Source organism: Aphelocoma coerulescens, unplaced genomic scaffold (assembly GCF_041296385.1).
Source record: "Aphelocoma coerulescens isolate FSJ_1873_10779 unplaced genomic scaffold, UR_Acoe_1.0 HiC_scaffold_46, whole genome shotgun sequence".
Lineage (NCBI taxonomy): Eukaryota > Metazoa > Chordata > Aves > Passeriformes > Corvidae > Aphelocoma > Aphelocoma coerulescens.
Genome location: NW_027183804.1, coordinates 1,695,016 through 1,716,347, shown reverse-complemented (window position 1 = coordinate 1,716,347; position 21,332 = coordinate 1,695,016). Strand labels below are relative to the sequence as shown.

The 21,332-nt window shown below is 56.6% G+C and overlaps 1 protein-coding gene and 1 pseudogene across 1 annotated transcript; one reads left to right on the top strand and one right to left on the bottom strand.

Annotated features, from left to right (window-relative positions):
• Positions 1-21,332, top strand: part of LOC138101737 (zinc finger protein 420-like) — a 99,745-nt pseudogene that overhangs the window by 28,154 nt on the left and 50,259 nt on the right.
• LOC138101763 (zinc finger protein 154-like) lies at positions 16,394-16,996 on the bottom strand. The gene has a single exon (XM_068999549.1). It carries the CDS (start codon positions 16,994-16,996, stop codon positions 16,394-16,396), a length of 603 nt encoding a protein of 200 aa, XP_068855650.1.

The window sequence follows — 21,332 nt, the reverse complement described above, 5'->3', positions numbered from 1 at the left end:
CCAGTTCCCCCAGCATAGTTCCAGTTGTTCCCAGTTCCTCCCAGTATGATCCCAGTTGCCCCTAGAATAGTCCCAGTCATGCCCAGTTTCCCCCAGCATAGATCCAGTTGCTCCCAGGTGCCCCCAGCATGGTCTCATTTCCCCCCAGCATGATCCCAGCTGTTTCCAGTGTGATTCCAGTCACCCCCAGTATGATTACAGACACTCCCAGTATATCCCAGTTGCCCTCAGCATGTTTGTAGTCATTCCCAGGCACTCCCAGTTGCCCCAGTAAGGTTCCAGTTACCGCAGAATGATCCCAGTCTTTCCCAGTTACTTCCAGGGTCCTCCAGCATGATCCCAGTTTCTGTCAGTTTCCCAAAGTATGGTCCCAGTTGCTCCCAGTATGATCCCAGTTGTGGCCCCAGTTGTGGCCTCAGTTGTGGTCTCAGTGTCCTCAGCATGGTTCCAGTACCTTCCAGTTGATCCCAGTTGCTCCCAATGTGTCCACATTTTCCTCCCAACATGGGCCCAGCAGCTCCCAGCAACCCCCAGTCAGGTTCCATTCACACCTGCTGTAATTCCAGTGCCTCCCAGTATGGCCCCAGTAGGACCCGTAGTTACTTCCAGTATGGTCCAGTCACTTCCAGTATGGTCCCAGTGTCCCCAAATGTGATTCCCAACTGCTCCCTCTCAATGCCAGTATGATCCCAGTCACCCCCAGCATGGTTACAGTCACTCCCAGTATGACCCCAGTCAGTCCCAGGTACTCCCAGTATTATTCCAGTCATGGCCAGAGTGACTCCCTGTCACTCCCAGTGTGGGCCCAGTTGCTCCCAGTATGAATCCAGTCACTCCCAGTTACTCCAAATACAATCCCATTTGCTCTCAGCACGGTCTCTGTTGCTCCCAGTCACCTCCAGTATGGTTCCAGTCATGTCCAGCACCTTTCCAGTCCCTCCCAGTCTGATTCCAGTATGGTCGCAGTCATCCTCAGACACTCCCAGTATCATCCCAGTCAGTTCCATTAGGATCCCAGTATGACCGCAGCATGGGCACAGCTGCTCCCATTATCTCCCAGTGTGGTTCCAGTTGAACCCAGTTGCCCCCAGTTCAGACCCAGTCACTCCCCACATGAGGTTGAGCGCTCCCTGAATTCACAGCCCCTCACCCGTGGGATCATCGCCCCCCATCCCGCAGGTGCCCGGGGAGGGGGAGCTCGGCCCAGATATCCCGGGGGGGTTCCCTGGGTTGTGTTTTTTTGGGGGGGATGTTTGGAGAATGAAGAACTCCAAAGCTGAGCAGAAAATGCCCCTTGTGAGGACATTGGGGGTCCCCAGGAGGTGTTTCTGGGGGTCCCGGTGGCGGTGCCAGCAGAGCCCTGGCAGCGGGCAGGGGGATGTGGGGTACGCCCCGTGGTGGGGGCTGGGTCTGCCTGGGTCAGGCACAGCCACCTCCAGCCCGGAGCCAGGGGGCTGCGGGACCCCTTGGGAGAGCCAGAGGGGGAACCTCGGGACCCCCAAAGTGGGACGAGCAGAGAGGGGCAGTGCCGGGACCAGGGGAGGCCCGGCAGTCTGGAGGAGCGAACCCCTGTGAGCCCCAGGACCCCAAAGTGGGGAGCCCCAAAAGGGGGGAGCACCACTATTTGCGGGACCCTCAACTGCCGGGAGAAGGGGAGGGGGACTCCTTGGACCCCCTGCACCCCGAAGCAGAGAATAAGGGGAGAAGGGACCTGGGGACCCCATAACCCCCAGCATCCCTAAGTGGGAAGACCAAAGGGGGGAGCTTTTGGATTCCTGGACTCCCAGCAGCCTGGGGAGGGTGGAGACCAAGTAGAGAGGGGGACCCCAATAAAAGAGGGACCCCCAGCAGCTGGGACAGGGGGAACCCCCAACACCAAAACAGAGAGGCCAGAGAGGGGGAACTCCTGAGAGGCTTTTTGAGAGCAGATTTTTATGAACACACAGTGCCCAGTGACTTCTAGAGGTGGACTTGGGCAGAGGGATCTTACACTCAACGTGCTCATCCCTTGTTTCTCCCCAAATCAGGATTTCCCATTCCCAACCCGTGGCCAGATGGAGGAGGAGGCTGTGAGGAAGAGGAAGATGCCCCGGGACCCCCAGGCAGGTGAGGAGGAAGTCAGTGCCCCTTTCCCCCTCTCTCCTGCTCCATCTCCCAGCCCAGCATCGCCCCCAGCTGCAGGACAACCCCGCTGCCGACACCGTCCTGCCGGGGAGGGACTGGGGGGATCTCCTTCCCCTTCCCTGTGGCACGGAGGCAAATCCCATCCTCTCCTTGTCCTTCCTCCCCAGACAAGGAGCTGAGCACGGAGCCCAGGGAGGACAAATCCCCACGGCAGAACCTGGTGGAAGAGGCCGTTTTGAGCGGCTCCACAGCTCAGGAATCCAATGGGGAGGAAAAGCCCCGGAGATCCCTTAGGATGAGGGGCTGCAAATGCAGCCCAGGGTGCTCTGAGGAGGAAAGACCCACCCTGTGCCGGGAAGGCGGCCGGAGATCCAGCCAGAGGTCAGAGCTGGTGGTTCATGAGCAGCTTCACGATGGGGAGAAGCCCCACATGTGTGGGGAATGTGGGAGGAGCTTCAGGTGGAGCTCCTACCTGATCGACCACCAGAGGATCCACACTGGGGAGAAGCCCTATTAATGTGGGGAATGTGGGAAGAGCTTCAGCTGGACCTCCAACCTGATCCGCCACCGGCGCATCCACACCGGGGAGAGGCCCTACGAGTGTCCCCAGTGTGGGAAGAGCTTCTCCAGGAGCTCTCACTTGACCCAACACCAACGGAGGCACCGCTAAGGGAAGCCCTGCGAGTGCCCCGACTGCGGGAAGAGCTTTGTCCTCTGCTCCAACTCCATCTCCCGTCAGAGGAGCCACGTTTGGCAGAGCCCTGGTGACCCACATTCCCTGTGATCCAGGTTGGGAAGACCCCTGGCTGGTGCTCTCCACGTTCTCCTGGATCCCTGTAGGCACCTGGGTGAACGCAGGGGCAGGAACATCCATCAGGACTCAGATCAACATTGGAAATTCATTGGGAAGAGCTGATTTTTTAACTTTATGCCCTAAAAATTTTCATCTGCTCTGTCCAATTGTTTCTTCTGGTGGTATCAAGCCACCCCGGATGATCTTGGAGGTCTTTTGCAGCCTAAGTAATTTCTGTGTTAATCCCACTGAAACAGCAAAAATTGGGGTAAAAATAAAAATTTAAAGACATCTAAAGCTGCACCATTTTCCCGCAATTTGGGGGTGAATTTGGGGTTCAGGGCAATATTTGGGAGGATCTGAGTTTTGTGGGGCTGTGAAGCCAGGCAGATTGGGGCCACAATCTCACAGTTGTGGGGGCAGAACATGTGCACCTGAGCCCGTCTGTTCTCCAGGAATTCTGGTTGTCTGTCCCAGTCCCTTCCCTGGGTCTGCCCATCCAGGGTGTCCCCCCCAAAGTGCCCAAATCGCTGCTAAAGTGCCTGAGCTGCTCTGGGCTGTGGATGTTCCTGTCCACCAACCTGTCCTGGTCAGTGCCATGGGGGCTGGGAGGGGGTCTGAGGGGACTGGGCTGGGCTTTTGAGCCTCTTGGGGCCATTTGAGGTGCTGGGAGGGGGTTTGGGGGCTTTTTGTGCAGTCTGTGAGGGAGTTTTGGGGTGCTGGCAGGGCTGTGTGTCTTGGAGAGAATTTGGGAGGGTGTTGGGGGAGATGGGAAGGGGTTTTGGTGGTTTTTGGGATCATTTATGATGCAGGGTGTGGTTGGGAGAGTCCCGGCAAGGAGATTTGGGGGGCTTTGAGAGGTCCAAGATTGGCTCCGGGGCTGGGTGGGGGTTTTAGGGCAGGTGTGACCTCCCCCAAGACTCCAAAGCTGCCACCAGACCCCATCCCCCAAGATGCTGCCGGGGGTCAGGGGCTCCATGTTGGGGTTCATCCTCCTGGTGCTGTCAGAGAAGGTGAGGGGGGGTCCCCAGGGGCCGTGTGTGTCCCCCCAGAGCGTGTGTGACCCCCCCATCCCCGTGTCACCCCCCTTTTCCCTGCCCACAGGGCTCCTGAGCCAGCCCCTGCTGCCCCGGGAGGGAATTTGGGGAGGGGGCAGAGGGGGTGCGCAGCCCCCGCCGGGGGATGACCCCAGCCCAGCGCCCTTCGTTCAGCACCGAGCTGGGCTTGGGGCCGCAGGAGGAAGATGCCGATGGGAAGCAGATCCTGCAGGGGGGACAGGGCTTGGGCTCAGGGCAAGGTCCTGCCCTGCACACCTGGCTCAGGTGTGAGCCTGCCCCGGGAAGGGAGCAGGACATTCCCATCCCCACGGATCAGGGCTGGGAGCAGCGCTGGGAGCACGGACATGGATGTAGCTGTGGGGTCAGTTGCTCTCAGCGTTCTCGGAGGGAGAAGCTGCTGGTTCTTTTCGGCCGTTTTTTCTTTCCACGGACAAAGATCCCAGGACCCCCGGCCCACCTTCCCTATCCCACTGGAGGCCAGGCTGTGGCTGCCCTGCCCCGCTGCTGCTTCGAGCCTTCGCTCGCTGTAGCCGTGCTCGCCCTGCCTGCCTGGACCTCCGGGGGGGTTCCCCGCTTGGATACATCGCATCTGCCCCCCAGGATTTGTGCTCATCCCTGCCGTTCCAGCCTGCTGTTCCCGAGGGTCCGGCCGGACACCGGGATCGGCTGCCCAGGGGTTTGTGAAGCCTTTGTTCCATCCCTTCCCGGGATCCCAGGGCACCGGTGCCGCGTGCTCCCCGAGCTCGCTCCGGAGCGCCCCCTGCAGCCGCGGGGGAACCATCGCACCTGCCCTGCTCACCGGGAGCCGCCAGCGCCCCTGCCGGCTGCGAGCGGAACTGCACCCGAGGGGAAAGGGCCTGACAGCCGAGAAGGCTGGGACTGGGTTTGTGTTTGCTGTTACTGCCAGAGTTGTTGTTGTTTGTTTGACTGGTTATATAAATAATAGTAAAGAGCTGTTATTCCTATTTCCCACATCATTGCCTAAAGGCCCTTGATTTCAAAATTATAATAACTAAGAGGGGAAGGGGTTATATCTGCCACTTCAAGGGAGGCTTCTGCCTTCCTTAGCAGGCACGTATCTTTTGAAACCAAGACAATGAGCTAGCCTGCTTTTTGCAGAGGTGTCTTTGGTTCCAACAAGGCCCCGCTGTGTCTCAGTGCACCCTGGCTTCCATGCGGATCTGGAGTATCACAAAGGCTCCTTGGTTGCACCAGGTCCTGCTGTGTCACAATGGATCCTGTGCTCCATGAGGCCCTCCAAAGTCATCATGGAGGCTTGCTTCCATGAGGTTCCATGATGTGCCAGTGCTCATCTTGGTTCCAGGAGTTTCCTTAGTGTCACAATGCTCTCCATGCTTCCATGATTCCCCACAATTTCTCAATGCTCTCCATGCTTCCATTAGGCCCTGCTTTGCCACAATGGTCCCCTTGTTTCCATGAGGCCCCGCTGTGTCACAATGGACGTATGGTTCTGTGATGCTCCGTGGTGTCACCGTGCTCTTCTTGAATCCGCAGTGTAACAATGGACCATTGGTTCCATGCGGCCTGGCCGTGTCACAATGGGCTCCTTGATTCCATGATTCCCCACGGTGTCACAATGGAGCCTTGTTTCTAGGAGGTTCTGTACTGTCACCATTGTCTCCTTGATGCCATCAGCCCCTGCAGTGTCACCAAGGCTCCTTGGTTCCATGAGGAACACAAAAGCTTTGCATCAACATTGAGCAACAGCTGCTGAACACAGCTGGCAACATCTGCTTGCATCAAAAGAGGGCTTCAAGCTGAGAATGGCACCAGCAGCTTCCATCTGCAACAGACACCCAGGGAAAGGACAGGCTGTGCCGGTCTGGACAAATGTGGAGGAAAATATCCTCTGGTAGAAGGCAGGTTACACCCAGCCCTCCCCCACCAGGTTCGGGAAAAAAGAATTTTCCTCGGAAGAAAGTGAAAGAGATAGAAACTATTTATTTAACAAACACACAGGAAAAGGATAACAATGCTTAATATTCAAACCTCTCGCTGTGGAGAGAAACCTGGGATAATTGGAGAGTCCTTCCGTGTTTCAGTGGGGTCTCCTGAAACATCCCTAGACAGCGAGGCCCGTGGAAAGAAATAGGGAGCGATTCTTGAGAGAAGTTTCAGAGATCTTTCTTCTCCAGCCACATGGGCAGGGCACTGCCAAAGAACTGAGCAATCACGGCACAAGCAGGGCCCTCCTGGCACAGGGCAACACAAAATAACCAGTGCTGAACAGGATTAGGGCACATGTGAGCAGGGAGCAGGGAGACCCCGTGCCCAGGCCATGCCTCTACCCCAGGGCCCCCTCTCCCATGACCTCATGGCAGGGGGGAGGAACCCCAACACTTCTGGAGGTGTAGTCTCTCTCCTCCTCCTTGCAGCTGGCTCATGGGCCCACATTCAGGGCCCCCACCTCGGGAGAAAATTCTCCCAATGTGGTCTGATGTTGAAACAGTCAAGAAGAGAAGAAGCGAAAGAAACCCCCGGAGTCCCAGGAGAACAAAGTTCAACTCTCCATCTCCCTACAGAGAAAAGGAGCTGAAAACTGGCTCAAAAGCAAGAAGGTTGCTTCCTCCACCCTTGCTGCAAGCAGGATGCAGAGGAGTGTGTATGTGTGTCCTTGAACAAACGCTCTGAGAAGTTTGTCCGGTTTTTTTTTCCTCTCCCCCCTCTCAGGCTCAGTTGAAAGGCACAGAAATGCACAAAGTTCACTTCTGGGCATAGAGCAGCCATAGGGGATACACATCCTAAAGTCACCCCAAGACACAGGCACAGAGAATTCAGTGGAAAGACTCCGAGAATTCTGCTCCCAGAGATCATTCCTGCTCACACTGACCCTTGTAGAAAGGGGCCATCGTTCCAGGCAGCCTGTACTGAGCATGTGGCTCCTGAGCGGGGTTTGTTGTTTAGGAAACCTGCTCCGGCTTTTCCATTCTTTCCTTGCAAACAGGAAAACTTCTCCTGGGCCTGTGTGCAGGCAGAGCCCTGAGGAGAGCAGGTGGCACATGGTGCGCTGGGCTGGGACAGCCAGCTGCAGAGCTCAAGGGAAGAAGCCCAAAGTGTCACAATGGCTCCTTGCCTTCACATGCAACACCTGGGTCACAATGGTCTCCTTGATTCCATGGGGCCCCACTGTGTCACAATGGCTCCTTGGTTCCATGCGGTTCCGCAGTGTCACCATGGTCTCCTTTGATCCGCATTGTCATCATGGACAATGGGTTCCATGAGGCCCCGCAGTGTCACAATGGTCCCTTGGTTCCACAGGTTTTATGTTGTAACAATGGACTCCTTGGTTCTATGAGCTCGCCTGCTTTTTGCAGAGGTGTCTTTGGTTCCAACAAGGCCCCGCTGTGTCTCAGTGCACCCTGGCTTCCATGTGGATCTGGAGTATCACAAAGGCTCCTTGGTTGCACCAGGTCCTGCTGTGTCACAATGGATCCTGTGCTCCATGAGGCCCTCCAAAGTCATCATGGAGGCTTGCTTCCATGAGGTTCCATGATGTGCCAGTGCTCATCTTGGTTCCAGGAGTTTCCTTAGTGTCACAATGCTCTCCATGCTTCCATGATTCCCCACAATGTCCCAATGCTCTCCATGCTTCCATTAGGCCCTGCTTTGCCACAATGGTCCCCTTGTTTCCATGAGGCCCCGCTGTGTCACAATGGACGTATGGTTCCATGATGCTCCGTGGTGTCACCATGGTCTTCTTGAATCCGCAGTGTAACAATGGACCATTGGTTCCATGCGGCCTGGCCGTGTCACAATGGGCTCCTTGATTCCATGATTCCCCCCGGTGTCACAATGGAGCCTTGTTTCTAGGAGGTTCTGTACTGTCACAATTGTCTCCTTGATGCCATCAGCCCCTGCAGTGTCACAAAGGCTCCTTGGTTCCATGAGGAACACAAAAGCTTTGCAGAAACATTGAGCAACAGCTGCTGAACACAGCTGGCAACATCTGCTTGCATCAAAAGAGGGCTTCAAGCTGAGAATGGCACCAGCAGCTTCCATCTGCAACAGACACCCAGGGAAAGGACAGGCTGTGCCGGTCTGGACAAATTTGGAGGAAAATATCCTCTGGTAGAAGGCAGGTTACACCCAGCCCTCCCCCACCAGGTTCGGGGAAAAAGAATTTTCCTCGGAAGAAAGTGAAAGAGATAAAAACTATTTATTTAACAAACACACAGGAAAAGGATAACAATGCTAAATATTCAAACCTCTCGCTGTGGAGAGAAACCTGGGATACTTTGAGAGTCCTTCCGTGTTTCAGTGGGGTCTCCTGAAACATCCCTAGACAGCGAGGCCCGTGGAAAGAAATAGGGAGCGATTCTTGAGAGAAGTTTCAGAGCTCTTTCTTCTACTGTAGAGAGCTTATCTGAGGAATGGCTGCACAGCAGAGGACATGATAAGATAGAGCCTTGCAGGATGTAGGAGTCAGCCTGTCGTGGGAAAAGGGGTTTCTTATCAACAGGGTGTCCAACAGGACACAGCCAGAGCAGACTGGAATGAAGAAACCATCGCCGCGGGGTGTGTTGTTCCCACGAGAGAAGATGACCAATCATGGGCTCAGGTTTTGCAATATGTATGATCTGTTTAAGTGTTGTATAAATAAGAGATGAAAAGACAATAAAATCGAGGCTTGCCGATCATGAAATCATGAGCTCGTCTCCCACGCCTTTCCCGACATCTGACACCCGAACAGAAGGCACGTCATGTACCCCCCCCACCCCCACTTCCACAAGGAAAGGTGCGTTGGGTTCAGGTCCTGCAGCTAGAGGGACGGCAATAAGAGCGGAGGACAACTGTGTTCCCGTCTCCGTGCCCGAACGACCACACCGGTGGGTCCGCTGATACGTGCTGCCGAAGCCTGGAGGGCTAGCAACGGTACCGTAAGTATGGATAGGCAAGCAGCACAGGATTTATTTAAAGCCTTTCTTCTTATGCTTTACTTTAAAGCCTTTAACTTAGAAAAAGACCTCCCTTCCCTACTAACTCACTCGCGTTCCTATGGCTTCTTTCCCGACCCTCACAGCATTCACGAATTAGCAGAATGGCGGAGGTACGGGGATGAACTTTTTAGCCTTGTTTTAGACGATGATAAGTCAGCCAAGAAAATAAGCAAACTTTGGAAAGCAGTTCATAATGAGCTACTGTTAGTGCAGGCAGAGAAGCGAGCAGTCATAGGCATTAAGATAGCGCATTCCCGTAACCAAGATAATGACTCCTCGGTTTTCCCTACAGCCCCCAACCCCCCTGCCTTTGCCACTATTGAGATTCCTCCAGAGCCACCCCCCGCTGACAGTCAATCCCCCGCGCTGCCTACCCTCCTGCCCGCTCCCCCGCCTTCCGCTTCAATCGCCGCTTCTGCATTAACCCCCTCACGCCCGCCGCCGCCGCCCGACCCCTCTAATGCCACGGAGCCTGTCCCTGGGGCAGAATCTGACCCGGCGGAGGCTATGGCAGCAAGGAGGAGAGAGTTGTGGCAGGCGCTTGCCCGAGACGGCATGGAAAGGGGAGATTCTGAACTCCTAGCAGCGGCACAAGAAGCGATGGCTTTCCCTGTTGTTTTCACTACTAATGCGCAAGGGGGTCAGAACGCGCAGTTTGCCCATCTCGACTGGAAACTCCTGTCCCAGCTGAGAGCAACAGTCAGTAACTTTGGGGTGTCTAGTGAGCCAGCTAAGCAGATGTTAGATTACCTTTTTAATGCCCACATTCTTCTGCCTGCCGATATCCTGGCTATCACGAAACTCATTTACACCCCCTCTCAGAGATTGCTTTTTGAGGCAAGGTGGAGAGAGGAAGCGGCAAGTAGCACTAACCTCCCCAGACCCCAGGGGGACCCCTTAACAGGCCTTACTGTAGACGAGCTTATGGGACAGGGCCCGTATCTCAGAGTTGAAGCTCAAGCTGGACTAGGGCCGCATAAACTTAGGGAGGCCATGGCAGTAGCTAAGAGAGCAATAGATAAAGTCAGGACATCGGGAGGGACCCCCCTATATATGAGCATCAAGCAGGGTCGTGATGAATCGTTAAGCTCCTTTGTTGATAAGGTTATGGATGCTATCTCTAGGGCAGGGACATCCGACCATATGCAAGATGCCATTTTAAGACAGCGCATTTTGCAAAATAGCAACCCTAGCACCAGATCTTTGATTACCTCTATACCTGGTGATTGGACCACTCAGGCATTACTAGATAAAGCTGCGACCTTGCCCACAGGTGCTCAAGCCTTTTTAGTCCACGTGTTAGAAAAGCTGGGGGAGGGATTGAAGGAACAAGCAGCTAGTGCTCAGATGCAGGTAATGGCCGCCCTTGCTCCCCTCCAAGCAGCAGCCACGCGCCCCCGGTTGCCTCCAGAGGGAAACAGAATGAGATGCTATCGATGTGGCCAGTCGGGCCACCTTCGTCGGGAGTGCTCAGCATCCGGAGTTTGGTGCAACAAATGCCAATCCAACACGCATAACTCGAATGCCTGCCGTAACAAGAAGCGGGGAAACTCCCGGAGCAGCGCGTCCAGCAGCCGCGCAGGGACACAAGTAGCAGCTGCAAACCCTTGCCCTGCCTCCAGCCAGCAACAGGGGGCAGCATCGGCCTGGACTTGGCAGCCTCAGTAGACTGTGATCTCCTGACGTCTGAAATCCATAACATCCCTACAGGACTAACAGGACCCATCTGCCTCAATGGTACACCAGTAGGAGGCTTGATTCTTGGCCGATCATCTGCCACTGCCCTAGGACTGTTCGTTCAACCAGGCGTGGTGGACGCTGACTCACAGGGTGATATCTTCATACTGGTTTATACTGTTCATCCACCTGTAAGGATTCCTAAAGGCCAAAGACTAGCTCAATTTGTACCTTTGCCTCAAGCCACACAAGGCATGCAACCCTTGCAGGCTCAACCAAACGCTCATACAGGCTACGGCTCAACTGGGGAACTAACCTTGCTCACCATCGATCTTAATAGCCATCCACGGAAGCCGTGTGCCCTAACCTATAAAGGAGAAACAATCACGTTACAGAGCCTCCTAGACACAGGGGCAGACTCCAGCATTGTCGATGTGAACACATGGCCCTCACATTGGCCTCTTCTGCCAGCAATGACAGCCATCACTGGTGTCGGAGGAATGAAACTAGCACACAAATCTCCGCTGATAACTGTAGAAATTGAGGGCAAGAAAACTACCGCAACTTTTTCTATCGCCCCTCTACCCCCCACAGTTGACTGCCTCCTCAGAAGAGATGTATTGGCCCAAATGAGTTTTGTGCTTACCGATGATCGCCATTTCTGCTAAGGGCCGTTGCTTGGAATTTCCCGCTGCCACTAAGATGGACTGACAATAACCCTGTGGTGGTTAAGCAATGGCCTTTAAAACGGGAAAATCTGCTTCAAGCACACGCTCTAGTCAATGAGCAGCTTCAACAAGGACATCTTAAGCCGTCGACAAGCCCATGGAACACCCCAATTTTTGTCATCCAAAAGAAGAATGGCACGTTTCGTCTGCTACAAGACCTTCGAACTGTCAATGCTCGTATGGAGCCTATGGGAGCACTGCAGCCAGGACTCCCTAATCCAGCAATGTTGCCATAAGATTGGCCTCTTCTTATTATTGACTTGAAAGATTGCTTTTTCACAATTCCACTACATCCAGATGATACAAAGCGATTTGCCTTTTCATTGCCTGCTCTCAATCGTGGTGAACCAGACAAACGTTTTGAGTGGACCGTATTGCCGCAGGGAATGCGCAACTCTCCCACCATATGTCAATTGTATGTTGATGCAGCATTGCAACCACTGCGACAAAAGTTACCTCAGACCATCATTTATCATTATATGGATGATATTTTGTTTGCGCAGAAGGAGCCTTTTGACCAAACAGAAATTCAGCTTATTACCTCCTCTCTTCAAGAATGGAATAGCTGCTAACAAAATTCAAATATCCTCCCCGTGGAAGTATTTAGGATGGGTCATCACCAATCAAAGAGTGAAGCCTCAAAAACTGCATATCCAAGCCTCAATCACCACTTTAAATGATGCTCAAAAACTGTTAGGTGATCTGCAGTGGTTAAAGCCAATAGTAGGAATCCCTAATGTTCTTTTAGACCAGCTCCGTCCCTTACTAAAAGGATCAGATCCATGCGCACCGGTACACCTAACGCCGCAGCAGCGAGAAGCTCTACAACAAATCACCACCTGTATCACAGACGGTTTTGTTTCGCGTCTTAATCCAGACATCCCCCTCTCTCTTACTATTTGGAATTCTGAAACTCACCTTCTCGGTGCAATTACGCAGCTAAAGAAAACGGGGGAGCTGGCGGTTTTAGAATGGATATCACCACAGTTGCAGCAACGAAAAACTATTACCACAAAACTTGAAAATTTGGCTAATTTAATTAAGAAAGGACGTTTGCGCATTTTGGAAATTGGAGGACAAGAACCTGAGTGCATCAATCTCCCAATGGAAAAACCTGCCTTCGACTGGTACTTGCTAAATTCTTCATTACTCACGGAAGCGCTGTTGTCCTCAGGAGCCAAAATTCAGACCGGTCCCCTGTTTCCCAAGGCATTACAGTGGATAGGAGCATGGAACTGGATTTCAAAACCCTTGCGAGAAGATAAGCCTATCCACAATGCCATTACTGCATTCACAGACGCCGGAAAAAGGACAAGGAAAGCAGCTCGAGCTCATCACAACATAGAGAGATTAAGCTGCTGGGTAGTGAAGCAAGCAAATGGAACAAGTAGAGTACTGTCCGTGCTAGCAGATGATTTAAGCACAGTCCAACATGCTGTATTACAAAATAGAGCTGCTATTGATTTTCTGTTGTTAGCTCATGGACACGGGTGTGAAGAATTTGAGGGACTATGCTGCATGGATCTAAATGATCATTCTCGCTCTATTCATGCAGAGATTCAACAGCTTATAAATCACTCTCAAAAAATTAAGAAAGATACAGGTTTCTTTGGCCTAGGTGGGCTGGTCAGTGAACTGGGATTGGGTGGTTGGGTAAGAAGCATGGTAAAAACATTGTTTCTCTTATTGATCATGGTTTTGGTAGGATTAGTCCTGTTCAGCTGCGCTCTAACTTGTATCAAGAGGGTACTGCTAAAAACAACAACTCTGAGCATGATAGCGCATAAAGAAAACGGGGGAAGTGTAGAGAGCTTATCTGAGGAATGGCTGTGCAGCAGAGGACATGATAAGATAGAGCCTTGCAGGATGTAGGAGTCAGCCTGTCGTGGGAAAAGGGGTTTCTTATCAACAGGGTGTCCAACAGGACACAAGCCAGAGCAGACTGGAATGAGGAAACCATCGCCGCGGGGTGTGTTGTTCCCACGAGAGAAGATGAGCAATCATGAGCTCAGGTTTTGCAATATGTATGAGCTGTTTAAGTGTTGTATAAATAAGAGATGAAAAGACAATAAAATCGAGGCTTGCCGATCATGAAATCATGAGCTCGTCTCCCGCGCCTTTCCCGACATGTTTCCTGATGTTTTAGTTCCATTATACGTTAATTGTGGAGCTACAATTACCTGCCCACACGGGGTTACCAATCACCTGCTGGGATTTTCCATAGCTGCTGCTGCTGGGGCTGACTGCCTGTCCTGATCACTGGAATCTGGTTTTCGTTGCAGAACATTCCAGTTTTTGCCAGGTATTAGTGCAAGGAGAGCTTTTTCAGCACCCTCTTGAGCTGTTTGGTCAGCCAATGAATTCCCTGGATTAACTGGGGAGTCTCCAAACCCATGGGCTTTACAAGGGCATCAGGGCCACTTCTTTTGGCTTTGGCACACTCTGCAGTAGGTGACTGATTTCTTGTTGTACTCACTGGAGACCTCTGTGCCCTTTCCTTCCATGTGGCTCCCTGGGCGTGTATTATTCCAAACCCAGAGTTCAAATCAGTCCATATGTTCACCCTTTTTCCTTCAGTGATTTCTAGGAAAGGTCATTCATTCTGCTTTTTGTGCTGCTGTGTTCAAAGCTAAAGCCTGGGCTTCTATGACCTGGCTCGAGGTTGCCACTGCACACCCAGCTGCCCGTTTCCCATCCGTACCACGCTGCTCCCACCAGGGTGCAGGTCCAGTGCTGGCTCCTGCATGGGATTGCTGTGGAGGTCCCAGAGTCTGCCAGAACACACTTGTTCCATGGATCCCAGGCAGTCATGGCACAAAGAGTCCAAGCCTTCTCTTAGAAGGGACTCGAACACTTCCCTGTTCCAACCTTGGGTACCTTGAACCAAACCCTGCAAAGCTTTTGCTGCACCTTACAGGCAGGTCAACAGTTTACACCAGGAAAGGAAAAGGGAAAGGGAAAGGGAAAGGGAAAAGGGAAAGGGAAAGGGAAAGGGAAAGGAAAAGGAAAAGGAAAAGGAAAAGGAAAAGGAAAAGGAAAAGGAAAAGGAAAAGGAAAAGGAAAAGGAAAAGGAAAAGGAAAAGGAAAAGGAAAAGGAAAAGGAAAAGGAAAAGGTGCCTTTATCTTACCAGGGGTCTTTCTCTGATTTCCTTTGGAGCAGGGATCAAAGGTTCTCCCCAGAATCCTTCAGTGCTGCCTGCAGGTGCTGCCATCCCTCAGATCTGCTGAAATTCAAGAGGATGAGGCCACGGGGTGTCCCAATGGTGCCTTGGTTCCATGGGCCCCGCAGTGTAACCATGGTGTCCTTGGTTCTGCAGTGTCACAATGGACCCTTCATTCCATGAGGCCCCACAGTGTGGCAATGGTCCCTTGAGTCCATGAGGCCCCACAAGGTCACAATGGTCCCTTGGTTCCATGGCCCCGCACTCTCACAATGCTCTCCTTGGCTGCACAAGGTCCCGGAGTGGCACAAGGGTTTCATCTTGATTTCTTTTAACTTTCTTTCTTTCTTCGGTCTTTCATCTTTTTCCTTCCTTTTTCCTGCTCCCAGCCCTGATCCGTGGGGATGGGAATGTCCCGCTCCCTTCCCGGGGCAGGCTCACACCTGAGCCAGGTGTGCAGGGCAGGACCTTGCCCTGAGCCCAAGCCCTGTCCCCCCTGCAGGATCTGCTTCCCATCGGCCTCTTCCTCCTGCGGCCCCAAGCCCAGCTCGGTGCTGAACGAAGGGCGCTGGGCCGGGGTCATCCCCCGGCGGGGGCTGCGCACCCCCTCTGCCCCCTCCCCAAATTCCCTCCCGGGGCAGCAGGGGCTGGCTCAGGAGCCCTGTGGGCAGGGAAAAGGGGGGTGACACCGGGATGGGGGGGTCACACACGCTCTGGGGGGACACACACGGCCCCTGGGGACCCCCCCTCACCTTCTCCTGCACTGTCAGGAGGGTGAACCCCAACATGGAGCCCCTGACCCCCAGCAGCATCTTGGGGGTGGGGTCTGGTGGCAGCTTTGGGGGTCTGGGAGAGAGGCCCTAAAAGCCCCTCCCAGCCCCACAGCCACTACCAGACCCCTCAAACCACACCACAGCTCCCAGCCAGGACTCCCCCAACCACTCCCTGCAATAGAAATGGCCCCAAAAGCCACCAAATCCCCTTCCCATCTCCCCCAACACCCACCCAAGTTCCCTCCAAGCCACACACCCCTGCACCCACCCCAAAACTCCCTCACAGACTGCCCCAAAAGCCCCCCAAAGCCCGTCCCAGCACCATAAGTGGCTCCAAGGCCCACAAAAGCCCCTCCCAGTCCCCCAAGGCACCCCCAGACCCTCTCCACCCCCCCTGGCACCGACCAGGACAGGCTGGGGGACAGGAACATCCACAGCCCAGAGCAGCTCGGGCACTTCAGCAGTGATTTGGGCACTTTGGAGGTCACACCCCAAAGGGAGAGACCCAGAGCAGGGACTGGGACAGACAACCAGAATTCCTGTAGAATAGATGGGCTCAGGTGGACACGTTCTGCCAGCACAACTGTGAGATTGTGGCCCCAATCTGCCTGGCTTCGTGGCTTCACAATACTCAGATCCTCCCGAATATTCCCCTGAACCCCAAATTCACCCCCAAATTCTGGTAAAATGGTGCCGCTTTAGATCTCTTTGTTTAATTTCTTTATTTCTACCCCAATTTTGGTTGTTTCAGTGGGATTAACACAGAAATTACTTAGGCTGCAAGAGATCTCCAAGATCATCCAGGGTTGCTTGATACCACCAGAAGAAACAATTGGACAGAACAGATGAAAATTTTAGGGTGTAAAGGTAAAAAATCAGCTCTTCCCAATGAATTTCCAATGTTGATCTAAGTCCCGATGGATGTTCCTGCCCCTGTGTTCACCCAGGTGCCTACAGGGATCCAGGAGAACGTGGAGAGCACCAGCCAGGGGTCTTCCCAACCTGGATCACAGGGAATGTGGGTCACCAAGGCTCTGCCAAACGTGGCTCCTCTGACGGGAGATGGAGTTGGAGCAGAGGACAAAGCTCTTCCCGCAGTCGGGGCACTCGCAGGGCTTCCCTTAGCGGTGCCTCCGTTGGTGTCGGGTCAAGTGAGAGCTCCTGGAGAAGCTCTTCCCACACTGGGGACACTCGTAGGGTCTCTCCCCAGTGTGGATGCGCCGGTGGGTGACGAGGGTGGAGTTGCGGTTGAAGCCCTTCCTGCAGTCAGGGCAGCGGAAGGGCCTCTCATCCGTGTGAATCCGCTGGTGCCGGAGGAGAGTGGAGCTGGTCTGAAACCTCTTCCCACACTGGGGACACTCGTAGGGCCTCTCCCCAGTGTGGATGTGCTGGTGGACGATCAAGGAGGAGCTCTCTGAGAAGCTCTTCCCACACTGGGGACACTCGTAGGGCCTCTCCCCAGTGTGGATGCGCCGGTGGGTGATGAGGTGGGAGTTTTGTTTGAAGCCCTTCCTGCAGTCGGGGCAGCGGAAGGGCCTCTCATCCGTGTGAATCCGCTGGTGCAGGAGGAGACTGGAGCTGGTCTGAAACCTCTTCTCACACTCAGGACACTCGTAGGGCCTCTCCCCGGTGTGGATGAGCCGGTGGCGGATCAGGTCAGAGCTGTACCTGAAGCTCTCCCCACATTCCCCACACTCGTAGGGCCTCTCCCCAGTATGGATCATCTGGTGGTTGATCAGGTGGGAGCTCCACCTGAAGCTCCTCCCACATTCCCCACACTTGTGGGGCTTCTCCCCATCGTGAAGCTGCTCATGAACCACCAGCTCTGACCTCTGGCTGCATCTCCGGCCGCCTTCCTGGCACAGGGTGGGTCTTTCCTCCTCAGAGCACCCTGGGCTGTGTTTGCAGCCCCTCCTCCTGTGGGATCTCCGGGGCTTTTCCTCCCTGTTGGATTCCTGCGCCGTGGAGCCGCTCAAAACGGCCTCTTCCACCAGGTTCTGCCCTGGGGATTTGTCCTCCCTGGGCTCTGTCCTCAGCTCCTTGTCTGGGGAGGAAGGACAAGGAGAGGATGGGATTTGCCTCCGTGCCACAGGGAAGGGGAAGGAGATCCCCCCAGTCCCTCCCCGGCAGGACGGCGTCGGCAGCGGGGTTGTCCTGCAGCCGGGGGCGATGCTGGGCTGGGAGATGGAGCAGGAGAGAGGGGGAAAGGGGCACTGACTTCCTCCTCACCTGCCTGGGGGTCCTGGGGCTCCTTCCTCTTCCTCACAGCCTCCTCCTCCATCTGGCCAAGGGTTGGGAATGGGAAATCCTGGTTTGGGGAGAAACAAGGGATGAGTGTGTTGTGTTGGGGGGTCCTCCTGCCCAAGTCCAGCCCTGGAACTCACCGGGTACCTGGTGTCCATAAAACCAACAAAAAATCAAGACTGATACCAAAAACGGCCTCCAGGAGTTCCCCCTTTCCAGTCTCCTCACTTTGCGGTTCTGGGGGTCCCCCTTGTCAGGGCTGCTGGGGGTCCCAGGGGTCCTGGGGATCTCCCTCTCTGGGGTCCTGCTTAGGGATGCTGGGGGGTTTTGGGGGTCCCACAGGTCCCTTTTTTCCTGATTTTGCTTTGGCTCCCAGAGGTCCCAGGGTCCCCTCTTCAGCCTCCCTCCACCCCAGGCACTTGGGGCTCCCCGCTCTCCTCACCCCCCCTTTTAGGGCTGAGAGGTCCCAGCCCTGCCTCATCTCCAGGCCCCCCCACCCCTCCAGGCTCTTGGGGGTCCCCCAGCTCTGGTATCGTCCCTCTCTGCTCTCCCCACTCCAGGGGTCCCGTGTTCCAGCACCCAGCTCTCCTGGGGATCCCCAAACCCAATGTCCAACCCCGCCAGGACCGGGCAATCCTCACATGGACCCCCCAAGACCCCCAAGGGGCAATTATGGCTCAGCTTTGGAGTCCTGCAAGATCCACATATCCACTCTGGCCCAAAAAATCCCTCCCAGGGACATGCAAGGACATCTGGGGCTCGATTCCAGAATCTGCAAGCTCCAAACACCCCTCCAATAAAACCCCTCCTGGTGACCCCCCGATAGATTTGGGGTGAGCTCCCCCTCCCCGCTCACCTGCAGGATGGGGGGAAGATGCTACCGGGGCTGGGGGTGCTGCGGACACAGTGGGCGGGCGGTGGAATCTCGTGGTTCTCCAGCTCCTCCTCCTCCTCTCTCCCTCCTCTTCCTCCTGCTCCTCCTCCACTCCCACCCTGCCCCCCCTTTCCCACCCCCTCTGCCCCACGGCTGCCGCAGCATCAGCTGCTGTGTGGGGGGAGCCCCCGATCAGCCCCAGGGATGGACAGGAGGGGTGGGGACCCCCCCAGTGCGGATCCCTCCCTTCCCCAGAGCCCCAGGGAATCGCTCCAGGGCTCAGGTGCTGGGGGACAGGGCTGCACCCCCATGGAACCGCTCTTCTGCTGTCCCAACCCCACCTTTCCCTCCCCTCTCCTCCCCTTTCTCAGCGTTCCCCCAATCCACAGCCCCATTCCAGCTCAATTTGGGTGTCCCATCCCCCTCCCGCTTTGCTTGGGGGTCCCAGCCCCCTCTTCCCCCCACCCCCTTCCGCACCTTCCCCATCCCCAATCCCCGCCTCCCCTCCCCCGGCCTTGGATTTGGGGGTTCCAGGCCCCTCCTGCTCACTTTGGGGGTTCCATTCCCCATTTCGCTCAATTTGGGGTCCCAGCTCCGCCCCCCTTCTCACCGCTCACCCCGCGCCCGGGGGGGCTCCCAGCACCACCAGTGCCACCAGTGCGGCCCCAGCTGCCCCTACACGCCCCATGCCCAGCGCCGGGCGCTGCCGACAGCCCCAAAGCAGCCGCGCTGTGCCCTGGGGGGTCCCCAGAGCGGCCCCGCCCCGCACGGCACTGGGAGCACCAGTCCGGACCAGTGCGGAGCGCGGGCGGGCGGCATCAGCCGTGCCCGGGCAGGGCCGGGCCCCGCGGGGCTCCCGCCCGCACTCGGCCCCCGCCGGGACAGCGCGGGGGGGCCCGGCCTGGCCGCCCCCACCTCCCCCTCCCCAAATTCCGCTCCGGGGGGCGCTGGGGGCGGGGGGGGCTCAGCTGGGGCCAGAGGTGCCGGAGCCACGTGTCCCCCGCTGCCAGCACCGCCCCCTCAGGATTAGGGGTGCCCCAAAACTCCCTCGGAGCTGGCGGATACCCCGCAGGCGAGCTGCCCCTCCCCGGTCACCTGCGGGATGGGGGGAGCGGTGTTCCCGAGGCCGAGAGCTGCGGACACAGAGAGCGATGGATGCACATGGAGGCTCCTCTTCCTGCCCCCTCTGTCCCACCTCTTCCTCCCGCCCCTCCCCCTTTATCCCTCCTCTTCCTCCCGCTCCTGCTCCTCCAGCCGTCCTCCGTCCAGCAGCTCCGCTGCCGCCCCCAAACCTCGGGCTGGAGCGGGGGGTCTGGGACACAGCCCCGTGCTGGGGGGCAGAGCCGCTGCTGGGGCCATCGCTGTGTCCAGGGCATCCTTTGTGGCCCTCGTGCAGCTCCAGGCTCCCGAGGGCTCCCCGAGGCTTTCTGTGGCTGTCCCTGCTCCCCAAATCTGTCGCGTTTAATGCCCGAGCGCGGCAGCCCCGTGCCCTGTGGCAGCAGCCGGTGCCGGGACACAGCCCCGGGAGCTGCGCTAATGCCCGGCCGTGCCAGGAGGGACTGAGGGGAGGGGACTTCATAAGGATCCCCCCTCTGCGCCCCTGGCTGCGCACGGAAAGGTTCCTTAGTGCATGGGAGCGATTTTCCGGGGTTTCTGGGCTCGGCGGGGCCGAGGCGGCGGCAGCGGGAGCCGCGGGGCCCGGCCCGTGGGGGCGGCCGGGCTGGAAAAGTGCGCGGGGCCCCAGCGCGGTGCCCGAGGGCTGAGCGGAGCTGAGGGGAACAAGCCTCGGAACCCCCCGGTGCCCGAGGGCTGAGCGGAGCTGACGGGAACAAGCCCCGGAACCCCCCGGTGCTGCTTTCTTAGTCGCTGCGCAGCGGCCTCTCCCGGTGCGGCTCTTTTATAATTTTTCCTTCGAATCTCTATATTTTACTCCATTCGCACCTCCCATCCCACGCCCTCCGCTGCGGCTCTTTCAGCGCCGGGCTCCTCGCCGGTCTCTCGGTGCAGCTCCTTCAGTGTCACGGGCCGGCGGAGACGCCCCTCGGTGCGGCTCTTTGATCGGATTTCCTTCTTTTCTCGGCGTTTTCTCTCGTTCCCAGCTCGCCCGTCCCGCCGAGCGGCTCCTTCAGGGGCCCGGGGCGGCACCGAGCCCTCGGGGCGGCTCCAAAGGGCCCCGCCCGCCGCCGCTGCCCGAGGCCTCCCCGCTGCTGCCGGGGATCGGCCTGCGGCCCCGGCCCCTTCCTCTTCTTCCTCTTCTTCCTCTTCTCCCTCTTCTTCCTCTTCTTCCTGTTCTTCCTCTTTTTCCTCTTCTTCCTCTTCTTCCTCCTCGCTGCTGCCGGGATTCAGCCCCCGCCGCCGCCCGGCTCCTTCTGCCGCTCCTGCCCGGCACGAAGCGGCGCTGCCGCTGACGGGGCCGGAGCGCGGCTGCCCCGCGACTGCCCCGCGCCTCAGGGCCGGGCCGGGGAGTGACCGCACGGCTGGGGAGGGACCCCCCGCTGGCCAGGGCAGGGACTGACCCCATGGGAGGGACCCCCCCCTGGCCAGGGCAGGGACTGACCCCATGGGAGGGACCCCCGCTGGCCAGGGCAGGGACTGACCCCATGGCAGGGACCCCCCGCTGTCCAGGGCAGGGACTGACCCCATGGGAGGGACCCCGCGCCGCAGCAGGGAAGGATTCCTGTCCCCGAGGGGGAAGCAGCGGCACGAACTGAGCGCGACTCCCATCCCTTCTCCCTGCCCCGCTGGGCACAGCAGGGAGGAGCCGGGCATAAAGTGAACTCCGCCAAGGAGAAAGAGGTCGGGGGAAGGTTCTGTACCAGGGTTTATTTTCCTCCTCGCTCTCCTGTTCTGATCCGCTCCGTCCCAAATCCAGTTCATTCCCCACGTCGGGGCTCTTGTGGCCGCGATGGCGATCCCTGAGTGACCTCTCCCTGCCCTTAGCC

Coding starts and splice junctions, on each gene's coding strand:
- LOC138101763 (XM_068999549.1), bottom strand. CDS start 16,996: ATGATCCATACTGGGGAGAGGCCCTACGAGTGTGGGGAATGTGGGGAG.